This window comes from Scardinius erythrophthalmus (assembly GCF_964197995.2).
Source record: "Scardinius erythrophthalmus genome assembly, chromosome: 11".
Classification (NCBI taxonomy): Eukaryota; Metazoa; Chordata; class Actinopteri; order Cypriniformes; family Leuciscidae; genus Scardinius; species Scardinius erythrophthalmus.
Genome location: NC_138231.1, coordinates 11,570,299 through 11,585,960, shown reverse-complemented (window position 1 = coordinate 11,585,960; position 15,662 = coordinate 11,570,299). Strand labels below are relative to the sequence as shown.

The window sequence follows — 15,662 nt, the reverse complement described above, 5'->3', positions numbered from 1 at the left end:
ACCCGAATTTGTAATATGTACAAATTTTGTAAACGTATTTTCCATGTATACTTTATGACGTAATTTTTTTATTTGATCAAGAACGCAAACCAATGCCAAAGCTGTTTGTTTATAGTAGCTAGTTAGTTCGATGCTATTTTGTGTGTATAAGACAAACGTGTACAAACTTCAAAAAATTATCGCAACAGCAAACTTCAGCTGCTATCACATGTACACCTAAAGAAAACGACAAACTGAGTAAACTAAGCTTTGTGAATAGTTAAACGGTTGTTCATTCTATCAATAAAACAATATCTTTAAAAAACGGTATTACTCAGTCATGTATTCAGTTATATTAAATGTTTAATCAGGGGGAAAGCGTATCTCAAAAGCTAACAAACAGCAGTAGCATTTTCAAGTAACAGCATATGGAAATTCTTTGAGAGAATAATAATAAAATAAAATAAATTGCCATTCAGAAACGTTTAGTAAGAGCCGTGTTTGCGGAGGTTCTGCTTGACTCTCTTCATCACCGCTCTCTGGGTCTGATTCTGGCTCAAACTGATGAGGCAATATTGACACCATTACATTTGACCGGAGCACATGCAACTGTCGCCCGTAAAGGTAATGGGCGTGAAGATTCCGGACGCAGTTTAGCCAATTACAACACACCGGCCGAACTAACCAATCTGAGCTCATTGCCTCTTTCTGAAGGAGTGGTTTCATAGAATCAGGAAGTCAACCGGTCGTTCAAATCATAGACATAATATACATAGACGCCCTATTGGCCGCTTTGGAACGTTGCTGCGATACGTCAACGCGTCCGCCATTTTGTGGAGGGCAAGACTGCGCTGTAATCAAATGCAAGTAAACTGCTGAGCTGCGGTTTTTCTGTATAAAAACCAAAAAAAATTACATTTATCAACCGATTTCAGTGGTTTGTATGTGGTGTACAAAAAAAGTTCCATCTGTAGTAAGTTAAACTCTCGATAGTTAGACTTATATATTATTATTTTTTTTTTAATAAGGAATGGCCAAAGCTCTGGCTTGTCATGTATTTAGCTTTTCATTCTTGGATAAGAATTGTGAACACCCCCATACTGAGATATAATTTAATTTTCACATTAAATTAAATAAAGTTTTCTTATTGTGGGAAAAGCATATTCTGTCATTGACCCGATTTTAGCAATAACAAAGATAACTGATGGATCCTTTATGGTAATATGATATGGTACAACTACAGTGCAATGCAAATAGTAAATATAAGATAAAGTGAGAGGTAGGCTAATAGTAAATAGTTTAGTCAATAAAATAAACAAACAGTATACAGTAAATAAAATAGTAATGAAAAGTATAATTATATAATATCATAAGTACTAATATAATAATAATAATAATAATATATTGATAATAGCATATAGTTTATGTATACTTTAATAATAGCAGTAGAATATGAAATATCAATTACAGAATATAGACAATAAAAAATAATAGGTTAAATAGTTACTATGAATAGTAAAATAATTTGACAGCATAACTATAATAGATTGATAATTGTAAGTGGTATATTATTATAATAACAATAATAAATAATGTAAATTTATACATTTTAAAATATTATTACATAGGCTATATAAAATAAAAAATGACGCAACCCTGTCTCTTTTTGTTAAATTTCAGTTTTTAAAAGGTATAAGAAGCTATACAAATCAAGAAATAAAGTAAACGATCCAGTCAAACATACAGCAGGCTACACTGTTATAATAGCCTAAATATATTAAGTTATGAAACTTCACTTTGCCCTCAGCCAAAACAATCTGCCAAGGAACAAATTATAGATTAATGAAACCAAAGATCGCCCGTTAGATAAACACAAGACGAATTATTCTCACTAGACTGACAGCGACTAACGTCAGAACTCAGAAGCGGTGTACGACAGGCACTATAGCCGAGGCAAGGCTGTTCTCGGCGGGGTACATGAGCGCTGAGCGCCCGCGGGGATCGCTGGATCTCACAACTCCGAAACCGTCAGATAACATTTTTAAAAAGGCGCTATCTTTATAAATAAACCACAGATTTGAGCTTTAAACAACTACATTGTCGACTGAAAAACTCTTAAAACTACATTTCGTGACACAATAACAGTAGTATTTTTAAATTTCGTGGCCTTTCTCCTCTGAAAATAAAAATAGTAAATGAAATGCAACCAGAAACAAATTTTCAGTTTTGCTTGAGAAAGGTAATTCCCTGAGACCTGTTTTCAAGTGTGTGGCGATTTGTAAAGCCCCAAGCAGCAAAAGAAATAGGCATTTTTCTCAATTCTCGTTATGAGAGGTATGGGAAAGTTGCCCTCCGCAGTATGGCGGCGCCGTTGACGTACGATCCAGCGGCCAATAGGGCGTCTATGTATATTATGTCTATGGTTCAAATGACAGAGGAGGAAGCGGCTTACAATAAAGGTGAAATTTATGAAAAATAAGGCGTTTTTTAACAAACGAAACACGAAGACATGTTATATTGCAGCCCATAAACACAATCAAGCAAAGAAAAAAGGCAGTAAACCACCCCTTTAAATCAGCACAACTGTTTTCAACTTTGATAAATGTTTCTTACCAAATCAGCATATTAGAATGAATTTTGCAGGATCATGTGACATGATTCAAGCTTTTCTCTCAAAAACACACAAAAAAAAAGTGGTGAGAAAACAGCAGTTAAGAAAGCATCTGATTGTAGCTATGTGGATGCACAAGTTCTGCAATTCGGCACTCCAGTCACGTCATGTTAATTTATATACCATGGTACACAATATAATGATTTAAAGCAAGCTTTATAAAACATGAACAAACAGTGTCAGTGTTGCTTTCGATTAGAACTTTCAAAACCTGTAAAAAAAAAAAAAAAAATGTATCTACCTTGTGTGTTATAAATGTTCTGTTTTCAACATTTATGATGCATCTTTAAAGGCTAAAGGTCCTTGCACACTGAGTCAGAAATTTTCGTATGTGTTTTTACATATTCGTCATTCGATGGTTCCGAATTGTCATAACACCTATCAAAATGCTTGCTACAGATGCGAAAAACGCAAAAAATCAAAGATTAGAAACCATGATTTGATTTTTTTTTATGATGGATGAAAGTTTCTGGGACGGTGTGTAAACGTGATTGACACAACGTGAGGTCGTATTTATTTTTGAACGGGCGAAAACTACGGACGAGAATTTTTGGACTCAGTGTGCAAGGACCTTAAAGGTAGGGTAGGTAGGAATTTTATAAAAAACTTTTTTCCAAATTTGTTTAAACTTTCTATATATATCAATACATAATTAAAATGTAAGTACTCTGAAAAAAAAAAGAGTATAAAAAAATCGAGTGACTCTAGACCGTTTAATCTGCATTAAACACAGCTCATTATTTCCATTCGGGACGAAACAAAGGATTGGCTTAGGCGACTGTCACTCTCTCGCAACCATGGCAACCACCCTTTTGCCACAGGATCTGCCCACTTGCGCGAACCCGTTTGATTTGAGGAATTCAAGAGGCACGGAACCTAGGAATAGCAAACAAATGGCAGAGAAAGAGCAATCAAAATTCACATTACCGGCATATGCAGTTACCGAAGGCAAACAAGGCAAAAAAAGGAAGACAGTACTAGAAAAGGTAATGAAAAAAAAGTCTTTGGATAAACAAAGAAATAAAACGCGTGTCAATATCCTCGGACCCTAGTTGCACGGCCTCTAGCACGACCTCCTCTGCTTCGCCCTCGACCCCGGACCTGTCCTCGAGCTGACGATGCGGTACTTGTCTCTGGAGTGTAGTCCTCATCAGAGTCAACAATGCTTTCATCATGGAAACTCTTACATGCAGAACACCATATATGTTATGAATCTTTCACGAAATTCATCTTCATCACAGTGTAACTGATGGTAATGGAAAAATGTGTATCAATACAACCTGTTTTTAGCTTTGCCTTATAGATATAACTAGCTCGTTAGCGAATAAAAAAAATATATTTTAAACTTTACCAATATCAATATGCTAGCTTGATAGTGAGTACTAAAATACATCTTATTTGTTTATATTCATAATGATAAAGTTAGATTTTTTTATTACATGTGATTCTGACATGATGTCACTACATGCACTGTGCTCCTTCCTTTCCGCTCGTCTCAGGTAAATAATGCGTCTTCCAGCTCAGCGGTCGGAGTCGCGCGTTCATGTGTTTTGGGGCGTGGCTTTGGAAGGAGCCCAGAAGGGAGGGGGTGGAGTGAATGGAAATAATGAGCTGTCTTTAAAACAGTCGTGAGAGGTCTACAGACACTCGATTTTTATACTTTCTTTTTCAGAGTACTTACATTTTAATTATGTATTGGTATATAAAGACAGTTTAAACAAATTTGGAAAAGTTTTTTAGACAATTCCTACCTACCCTACCTTTAATGAGCAGATATAGAAGCAATTAAAATGTGTTATTTGAATTAAGTATCTTCCATATTATGCAATGAAAAATTAATTAAAAGTCAGAAAATGCCTTAACATAACTTGACACTTTAATACAAGATTGCAAAAAATGTGAACTGTATAAAAATAACAATATCTCTCAAAACTAAACCTGTTGTTTTACACTAACAGTTTGGTTAATTAAATAACAACCAGTGTTATTTAATAAAAAAAAATTAAGTAGTTATCACTGAGAATTACAGGTGGTGGGCTAAACAGACGTTTTCCTGTTTGAAGATTGTTAAGGCCGCTGGGTTGGCGCATTCTTTGGTTTGTACACTGGATAAAATGGGGGTTTCCATTTCCTCCACCTTCACTTTTACTGCAATAATTGTGTTAGAGAGACAGGGAAGCCATGTAAGAACTACATTTAAAAAATAAAAACATTTTATATTTGAAATAAATGCTACATACTTTCATCCTCAGGTTCAGCCTTTATTTGTAAGATGGGGGCTGTGATGGAGGATTTGCCTGCCTCTTGTTTTTGATTTGTGACGTTTGGTGCCACTTGTGGTTGATTCGTTTCTGGATTCTCATTATGCTGAGTGGGCTGGGTTTTAGATGTGCATTTACTTGTGTTTTTCTTTACAAATCTTCGTCCTACAGTAATAAATACAGAATAGTAAGAGAATGAAGGAAGGATAATAACAAAAATCACATCTATTCAAGGGGAATTTAATGAAAGTAACCATCATGTGCTTTAATTGTTAATCATTCAAAATTTTATATTTATTCTTTAAAGAAGAAACTAAGAATAAATTGAAATAAAACATGCTCGTTTTCCCCATAAAAAGTTTTGCCTTTTTGCTTGTGTTCGAGCGTTCCTGACCCTGAGGTGGTTCTACACAAAGAGCACAATATAACATGAAATTTTGGAGTGCATACTGTATATGAATATTGTTAAAATTACAATAATCTACCTGGTCCGATGGGTGGCTGCAGCTGGTAGCCAGTGATTTCACACCAGCCCACAGGATAAATTTCAGGAGACTGACAGTCTACCCACTGATCAAACTCAGGCCCCCAGCCATCAAAGTGGAGAAGGAGAAGCCGGCCTACGCAGCGCCTAACAGTGGCCACACACACCAGCCGGGGCTCCATGAGGTCCACTGCCTCTAGCTTCATACCTGGGGTAAAGCCATGGCCTACATCATCCTGGGAAAGACATAAGGAAGGGAGCACAAGACCAGCTTAAAACACATTAAGCCCACTGATGCAGAAACACATTGTATGTGGCTCAGTTGTCAAAATAAAAGGATTACCGTGTTGAAAAGTCTTCGTGGAGCAGCTAGAGTTCCTGTTTCTTCTAAATATTTTGTCCATGTGAAAGTGGCATGATCATAACCTGATGAGAAAGGAGACAATATCAACAAACACTGTATGAAATTGCAAATAAAGGCTCTTTAGCTTCAATATTGATTTTTGTTTTAAAAAGACCATTGGAATAACCAGTTGAGCACATTACCAGGAGGTAGAGTAAGAGAGATGTCGTTGCTCTCGCAATATCCAACAGGTAAAATGGCATGTGAGCTGGCATGGTAGCAAAACCAGTCAGAACCGTCACAGATCTCAACACCATCAATGCCTACCATGATGTATCCATCCAGCAACACCTGAGCGATAAGATAAGCCAGATCAGTGCAATTACTTTCGACAAGGTAATGTTCAATATTCATTTAAAGTCATAAATAAATAGTGGCTGTATCATACCTTACGGACTGATGCAACACAAATGTTCCCAAGGTTCAGAGGATCAACTGCTTCAAGTTTCATGCCTTCCTCAAAAAACGTATTTCCCATGTAAACGGTCCTCAACTGTTTGCATACAGCAAGAATTATACATACTGGATGATTACAAGACATAAGATTTTTAAACTAACATTAACACTATATATATATATATATATATATATATTCATGGTGTATGCACTAACCTTCTTAAACTGATCTGGCACACTGTTTTGAAGGACTTTATGAAATGCTGGATGGCTACCCATGTTGACATTTTCATCTGTGTCAGAAAAATCATGCAAGACATCATAAATAACCTACTGACAAAAAGGCAGAGTAAAGAATATGGAAAAAACAAAAGCTATTTTATTCCTCTTAATTGCTATTTTATCTTACACAGTTGTTTAGTTTTGTTCCACATTTTTTCTTTTTTGGGCCTCCATACCAAAATAATATTTAGCTTTTTTTTTTTTTTTTTTTTTTTTTTTTTTTTTAAATGGAGCCCCAACCAAAAGATATGGAAGAAAAAATATTGTGACCACAAATCAAGAATTTGATCCCAGGATTAAATAATTTGTGGCCACTTCTTTATTAAATAGTTTTTTATTTGAATAATTTTAGTTTAATCGTTCCCACGACTGACAACCATTTAACTAAAACAAGGGGAAAATATAATCTGTTATGGGAACATATTCTTTTTTTTTAACCATATCTTTATGGAACAAATATACAAGATAACCATTACTTACATATGTACTTCCATAAACTTCCTTCCCATCCTCCCCTCAGCATCCACAAATTGAATTACAAACACAAATGGAACAAATCCATGGCCACAGCATCTCGTTTTTCCCCTTTCCACATCCTGTGCGAAGCTCTGTATTTTTCATCTCATGTAAAGGTTTTTAGACTCTTCATGTTTGTACTGACATTTTGTCTATCTGTGGGTTTCTAGGCTTGACTCAATCTATAGATGCCAGTTTCTTCTCACCTGTTTCTTTGATTGAGTGCCCCACTCTTTCAGACCAGCCAACAGGGTGTACTAGAGGACTCTGCATGTGACACCAGAAATCTGAGAGCACCTCGCCCAAGGGTCCCAGTCCCCCATCCTCATACAGCAGTCTGAGTCGCCCTCCTATGACAGTATCCACCACTGCCAAATGGGTACGGCTCACTTGCGACCGATCGACCACCTCCACACGAAACCCCTGTCTGAACGGACACCTCAAACTGTCTGCCATCTGAAACACATACAGACGGGAAAGAGAGGAAGACAGTTATGCAGAAATTAAAGAAAATCAGATGGCGTCAATGGATTACTAATTTTCCATTGCCTTTACCTTGACATGAAAGTCAACAGGAAGTGTGTGTGCTCCAACTAGACTCTCCATCAGGTAGGATTTCCAGTCTTTAATATGCTGGTGGAGCTCTGTAGGACAAAAAAAAAAGGTCAAGATTTAGCATTTTTATGGCATTTAAACCTAATGACTTAGTGTAAACATTCACCTTGAGGAAGGACCAGGAGCTTGTTATTCAGTGCACACCAGCCTATAGGATGAACATCAGCCGTGCCTAAGTTACACCACAGGTCATGGCGGTCATCATCCTCAAAACCTTCAAGGCGCAGAAGAGCTTTATAGCCTGAGAGAAACACATCACATAACACAATATGACAAAGACTGAATCAATTTATCACTCAACATCCTATTAGTGTCCATAATCAAAATTAATGTTTTATTAAAATAACATTTATTAAATTCCAAACTACTCTGTAAATGTGTAATTTTAAAACCTCTTGGTTTAAATTTACCAATACCTTCCAAAAACATAAGTTCCCTCTGCCACCTGTCCAGAGTCATCCGTTTATGAATCACAGTTCAATGTATTTTTTGTTTTTAATTAGAAAGAGTATTGTATTATCTAATGAGTATTGTTTCTTTATTGTTTTTGTATATTTATTAGTGGTTAACCAATCTATTTAACTCATTACATTCTATTCAGACTGCAAACACAAAACCTGGGTAAAATAGAATAACTATAAAGTATAAATATAATATTAATCTTTTCACACCTAGAACAACTTGAGGGACTCATCCGCAACTATTTACAACAGATGCTCGAGAAGGAAACATGATGAAAGAGCTGGGGGTGACAACTTTTGAACAGGATGAAGATTTTCTTTTCTTTTTTTTCTTCATTTAGCACAGCCCTTTAGAAGCTACAGAGGCAAGAGAAGATACTTGCATGTTTCCCAGAAGACAAAATAAGTACAATTTATCCTAATCTTCAAATTGAAACAGTTTTTACAATTTAATTTTTTCTTATAATTGAGCATAAGAGACTTCTTTCAAAAGTCTTATCAACCCCAAAATTTTGAACGGTAGTGTAAATAATATATTAATAGTTTGATAGAAATAATAAAATATTATATTTATTTGCTTTAGTATTCAGCAGTGGCGGTGGAAACAAGAGTTTATATACCTGTCAGCTGTACAACAGTGGCGATCCAGTACAAGGCTGTATGGGTGTTCAAAACCTCCACTTTTAAACCCACATAGATGTCGTCCCATTGAGCACAGAGTGGCGCCTGTGAAATGGGCATTAATGACCATTATAATGCAATAGCAAAAATAATGTGAAGGAAATTTACACATCATTTAATATGTTATTACATCCAGCACATTTATTTTACAGGTACATTTCAACAAGAACTTGGTGGATAGAAATCACTCACGTGTCTGAAGCAGGATACAGGGGCAGCGAGGAAGCCAGTTTTCTCAAGGTAACTACCCCAGTCAAATCCAGCCAAAGTAGCTTTGAAGAAGACAGAGCCATTTAAAATTTAAAACAGCCAAAATTACAATTGTAAAGATCACTGTCTTTTCTTACCATCTTGTCCAAATGCTCTGCTCTCCTGATGCTGCTCATTGGCCTTTGACTGTGGAGCCACAGTCTGTGATTTTAGAGACAGTTTGTTTGATGACTTCCTTATGGGTGGCCTTCCCTAAATACAAAGACACACAAAAATAAAATTACTGTTTGAATAAATATGTATATAATTCTAAGCCAGAAAATCCCAATTGGAGCCATGCAAGAATTGAGGATTTTTTGGAGTTGGATGAGTATGAACATGAGCAGGACAGACTGCAGAAGCGCTTGGACCTGGAGAAGAAGGTATGTGTAGTGCCACTGGTTCCACACATTACCATGAAATTGTGTGGGGTTTACATATACTTTTCCATGTACTTGTGTTAGTTCATTAATATAAGGGTTCCTGAATCACCTATTCCATCATTATCTGCCCGAGAAGAAAGTGTCACAGGATTTACACCATCACTGGAATTCTGCTGACTGTGGTCTGCTCCATCAAATATTTGTTCTCTCCATCATTCTGATTGTTAATCATAAATGTCTCTTCCTGTTATTTATTCATTAATCAAAACAATGTGTTAAAAGTAATATATATATCCGACGTCATAAGTTGCGCTTTAGACTTAAGTCGAATCTGTATATTCGTTTGGCCGGATGCTAGTTATTTTACTTTATAAAGTTTCAAATATTAATATTTTTCTTACACAAACTCGTCACTTTGCTTCAGAAGGCCTTTATTAACACCCCGGAGCCGTATGGGGTCCGTTTATGATGGATGGATGCACTGTTTTGAGCTTCAAACTGATGTTTGCAATTCACTGCCATTATAAAGCTCGGAAACATCCGAGTGTTTATTAATATAACTCCGATTGTATTCGTCTAAAAGAAGAAAGTCATATACACTACTAGGATGGCTTGAGGGTGAGTAAATCATGAGGTAATTTTCTTTTTAAAGTGAAAACTCCTTAAATGCCATCTCTCGTGATGCTTTTGTTTTGAAGAAGCCGTGGCTTTGGAGACACTCTGAAGGGATGGTGGGATCTTATGGTTCCAAAGTATCCTTAATTGGCCATTGCTGTCACAGAAAAACATCAAAGACAGAATTAAGTTTTTGGCAGAATATGGGAAGTTTGACTCAGCAAAGAAGAGTGGTTCAGCAAAATTGTGTGAGGTAATGAATCACAATGAAGAGTTGCATGGTAATGCACCAGAGCGGCGTCTTTGAATATCTGGTGAGAAATACAATAATGAATGCATCTCTACCACAGTGACACATGGAGGAAGATGTGCCATGATGTGGGGAGTCTTTTTAGCTGCTGGTATTGGTGAGCTGCTTTACTGTGAAAAGTAATTTAATGCTTTGGAGTACTTTCTGCGATCCCAACTTTAGAATCATATCTTATCTGTTTGGTAACCATGGCAATTTCAGTTAGGACCTAATTTATGACAAAAGCTGTTACAGAATGACATTTGCTAAGTGCATAATCTTATCTAAACTATGGATAGGAAAGGGGTATTTACAGAAGCATCTTAACTTCACAAAAAAAAAAATCCTAAAAACGGTCTTAACCTTGGTATCCTAACTTCAAAAGTATTTGAAAGCCAACAATAAAAATCTCATAACAATAGCTCTGTCTGAGAATGGAGTCACATTTATTAATAATTCAAGATAAAGAACAGCCATGTTTGATGGTGGAAAGACTTTGTGAACACCCAAATGATGTGCTGCACTCTGATGACAAAACTGACAAATAATTACAGACTCCTTTGAAACAAAAGGATTGGGCTTTGCCTTTTCTACCAAGCTTATCAAAACTTAATTTAATGAAAATCACCGTGGCAAGCAGGCCGAGGGCCGTGAGAGAACTGCGTGAGGCCGGTGGTATCTCACGGAGGAGCTTCGGAAGCATAAAAGAAGGAGCGACGAGAGAGGACCAGGCCTAGACTATTTAAGTAATGTTATTTTATGTTTTGTTTAGTTTACGTGTGTGCGGCAGTCGGCTGTGTGGGGCTGCCGCCTTTACTTTCGTTTTCTGTTTATTTATTTTATGATTATTAAAGTTGCTAAATGTTTGCCAGATCCCGCCTCCTTCCCACAACATACCTTCGTTACAACCACTTATTTTGTTTCATCATTTTAATCTCTAGAGTTTTTCCATTTTACTTCACACAGCAGCTGTTTGTGCGTCATAGGATGCTTGGTAACAGACCTGAGAGTTGATTACCAAACTTGATGGAGGGGTTTAAGTTTTGCCACTCAGTGGGTGTGACCAAACTCACTCCAGCTGACAGTGACGTCACACGCATACCCTCAATTGAGTGGAATGACTTGTGCTGTGTCCCAATTCAGAAGCTGCATCCTTAGAAGGTCGACTGCGTCACCACTGCGCAAAGCTGTCCCAATTCGAAGGCTTCTTCAAATATGTCCTCCAAATGCATCCGTTTCCCGTGAATTTAAGGATACAACAGATGGATCATTCGCAGCCTTGCCTACCCCAGAATTCATTGTGAGCCAGTGATGACAGGATTTTTTTTTTGGAGAGAGAAATTGCCAAATTACACTTTTAAACATAAATAATGGGTTTACACTTACTCAAATATGTAATAATACAAATGTAAAAAAAAAAAAAAAAAAAAAAAAAACTTTAAAGCAGTTTAAATGTTGACATATCTTACTAAGGCCCCGTTTACACGATGGGAAAACGCAGATATTTCCCTGCGTTTTGGCCTGTCATTTACACGAAAACGCCGTTTTTATCCCAGAAAACGATTATTTCTAAAAACTCCGGCCAAAGTGGAGATTTCTGAAAACGCCGGTTATGTGTTGCCGTGTCAACTGGGAGAAACAGGGTTTTAGGTTCTCAAACGTCACATTATGCGCCAGAAAATGCTTACGTCATGTCAGCGCCCTATGTTTAGAGTTTGTTTGGCTACTATTTGATCATGGATGCTGTTAAAGTGGTACTCATTTTTACTTTTGTGCAAACGCTTTTGGCCTGTTTGCATTTGCTTCGCAGTCTGTCCACACGAACGAACCTCGCGCCATGTCTGTTGTTTTGAAAGGAACAGGAAGTCGCTTGTGCTATTCGTTGTTGTCGATTTTGAGGATTCTGATTGGCTTGTATGGCTTTATCCTTCTCCCTACACTGCCGCCCATTGTATTTATGCGGGTTGATGTAAACGACAACTTTTTTTGAAAACGATGTTGTGTGCACAATGTTATTTTTGAAAACGGAGGGGGAGAAATATTCGTTTCTCTAAATACCCGGCTATGTGTAAATGTGGCCTAAGATGCGATTTATAGTTTATACACCTTATTACATACAAAAATAGACCATGGTGAAAATACTTAATTTGTGAACCCAGTTTTGTTTTCACAGTTTAATAACTTAAAAAAAAGTCCAGTAAAATCAAACATTACTGCCACTCATCAACGGCGCATTCAGTCTGACCTTCATTTCACAGGATGCAGCCTTTGAATTGGGAGACAGTCATTGACATCTTCCTGTAAAAAGCTGTCTGCAAGTTTATCCACACAGCTTAAACATGAAAAGAAAACAAAAGGTTAAGGCTATCTACGATGGCCGAGAGAGCTCAATGCGCTGCAACTGAAGAAAACGCATGCAAATAGAAAAAACACAAATACTCCAAATACTCAACACAACCAAATACAGAAACGCGCTGCAAAAGTTCACAACACAAATAAATAAAGAAATGCGCTGCAAATAGCACAGAACACAACGGAAATATTTCCAGGGGACCCCAATAAGTGACGAACCCGGCTGAGACGCTTACAGCTCAAAGACTACTTTATTTTATTATTATTTCCAAAACATACAGAGATTACATGTTTATGACATAGCCTACAACTTTGTATACAACTCTGCTCACTCCAAAGTCCCCACTTCAAGGGCTCTGCCGTCTGCCCTTTGAAGGGAGTAGGGCATAGGGATGCTCACGAGCAAGCACGTCCCAGCTGGGTTCGTCATTTATTGGGGTCCCCTAGAAACGCGTTTCTGTATTTGGTTGTGTTGTGAACTTTTGCAGCGCGTTTCTGTATTGTGTTGTGAGTATTTGGAGCAGTAGTGTCCATTTCAAATTCTATTAAAATATAAAACTGTTATTTAACATTGTCTTAATAATTACAAACTTTTGACCCGTATTCATGTCTCCCAGCTTCAGGCTTTTTAGAGTCAACAAACGAAACAAAGAGGTATCAGATATGCTAACGTTAACGTTACACACTGATGCAAACTGTTTAGGTTCAGTGGTCGCTCTGGGGTTTCTTCTCGTAGAGATTTTGTAGTTAGCAAATGTTAATAAAATAAAATAAAATAAAACAATACTTACGGTGCACAGTTCACGTTTTCGTCGAAGTGCAACTCTGACGGATCCGTGACCATCATGTCTCCCGCCGGCGGCTGAACCACACGCTGGCGACGGACCCGATGAAGGTGCTGAGTGCACCGAAGGAACCGCTCCAGCTCGGAGTCTCACTTGGTTCTTGCTTCGGCATCCCATGTTGAACTCCATCATATCGCTGGGATCATAATCATCCGATCTAAAGTGAGCTCTACACACTACCGCGTTTTTCGAAGCAGATGCAGACGTGAAGTCCCGTCTCTTCACCTGCACAAAACGCACCCAGGCACGGAAGACAGCACCGTCCTTTTTCTTGTTAGGAAACCTGTGGACTCGATGTCCTGTCAGGCTGGAGTGTGTGCAACCTCCACAAACACAATAATTTACCATGGCGATGATAAATTAAACTACCGAAAACACACTGAATCACGACCGCTCCAACTTAATACCAACCTACGCTGTCTGCATTGAGCAAACGACTCCCTCTCGTGACGTAAACTGACGCGTGCCGAACGGTTTCTCATTGGTGAAAGGAGTTTCCTCCTGGTAACTGTGTTGACCAATCAGCGGTAACCTTACATTTACGCAGTTTCCTTTAGACCAGAGCCGTGTACAGAGAGAGAGTCGCGACAACTCCATTCACTCCGAACCTATGCTCCGAACGTTTTTTTTTTTTTTTTTTACAGCAACGGCGGCTCGTGGGAGCCTCTCAATAGTTCCCGGAAGTAGCAGCAGCGGAGTCACAGCAGTTTGTGATCATGCACTTTTGAAAGGTTAGACGTTTAAAGAATAAGATTGTATATCAGTAGCCTACATCTGAGTCTAATTAAATTGTGTATTAACGCATGCGAGTTGATTATTGCTCTCTAAATTAGTAGTTTTATGGGATGTTATCAGATAGAGTAGACTAAGATAGGTTTGGCTATTGGATAAAGTTAGTCACACATAACAAACCAGGAACAGCCTAATAATTGTAAAACCCGTTCTATTCATGCAAGGCGTGTGATAGAAGTGGTAAAATGAGAATATTCGTTTTTCATTCTTAAGGCTTAGTAAATGTGCAATCTTTATTTTAGAATGCGTATTTGAATAAGCTAAACCATATGGGTGGAGGTTTTTTTAGTCATTGTGGTTCTGTTGACTACTAGCTGCCTGTCTATATTATGTTTCAGCTCAGCTGATTTTTGGATTGATGGGAGAGGGAAGTGAGATTAAAAAAAAAAATCATACCAGGCTAAATGGGGAATCATACTAAATACCAAAACTGTATTATAACTGTATTATATTCTACTATAATATAATAATTTTTTCCCGTTTTTGTCTCTTTTCTCTCTCTTTCAACACAAGAAGCACAAAGGGGATTCAGTGGATCTTGAAGACTCCCTGCACTGATGCTGCATAGACCGTTCAGTCTCAGCTCCTTGGATTTTGCAAGCCTTTCCTTGCTCCTTATTTTTATAACCCTTTAATAAACATTAAACCTCCCAGTGTTGGTCTTTGTTAAAAAATTCAGATACACTTAAGTATGATTAGCCCTCAATTTAACATAAAATCTTTAGTTCTATTTAGATTGCTCCTGCTGACTTGAGCATATTTCCTCATCTCTGTCAGTGGGTAAACTTAACTATAGATTCATACTGCTTTCTCTGAGCTACTGGATCATCCTCATGTAGCACTGCAAACCATAGTGGACACTACAATAACAACATAGAGGAAAGGACATACAAAATGCTTGACATGCAGTTTGTTAGACATTTATAAATCTGTTGCGCAAAATTCTATATATACATAAATAGGTCATTAACAAATAATGCTTCAAAAAAGTGTTTTTGTTTTTTTTTAATAATTTCAAAACTGATGTAATGCATATTTTTGAGTCATGAACAATGTATTAAAATATGTTTCAGTTGTTAACATTTCAAAGTGTTTAAATTATTTTTATTTTTTTACTGTTTTTATGTCAGGTGGTACAACCAAATAGTTGAATACTGTAGTTGTACCTTCTGACATGGAAGGTGTACCAACTTGTACCACACTTAAGGGGGCAAATAATTCTGACCAGCACTATAAACCCTTGACAACTGAAATTGAATTGACAACTGAAATTGAAAACCGAATAAATGTTTTAGTGGATAAAGCTGTGTGTTTGCTAAATTGGTTAATGTCACTTAACAGAAATTTACTTAACAGTTCTTACTCATCTAATTTTACAATTTTATAAT

General features: G+C 37.2%; 1 protein-coding gene across 1 annotated transcript; it reads right to left on the bottom strand.

The window, feature by feature from the left end:
• Window positions 1–4,505: 4,505 nt before the first annotated feature.
• Window positions 4,506–13,994, bottom strand: LOC308698504 (lethal(3)malignant brain tumor-like protein 2). The gene is made up of 14 exons (XM_081378617.1): window positions 13,429–13,994; window positions 9,097–9,211; window positions 8,942–9,021; window positions 8,689–8,794; window positions 7,714–7,848; window positions 7,548–7,636; window positions 7,199–7,448; window positions 6,411–6,487; window positions 6,187–6,291; window positions 5,942–6,089; window positions 5,739–5,821; window positions 5,397–5,631; window positions 4,891–5,076; window positions 4,506–4,798 (listed from the first exon to the last, which is right to left on the bottom strand). Exons 1-14 carry the CDS (start codon window positions 13,828–13,830, stop codon window positions 4,674–4,676), a joined length of 2,136 nt encoding a protein of 711 aa, XP_081234743.1. The 5' UTR covers window positions 13,831–13,994; the 3' UTR covers window positions 4,506–4,673.
• Between the last annotated feature and the right edge of the window lie 1,668 nt (window positions 13,995–15,662).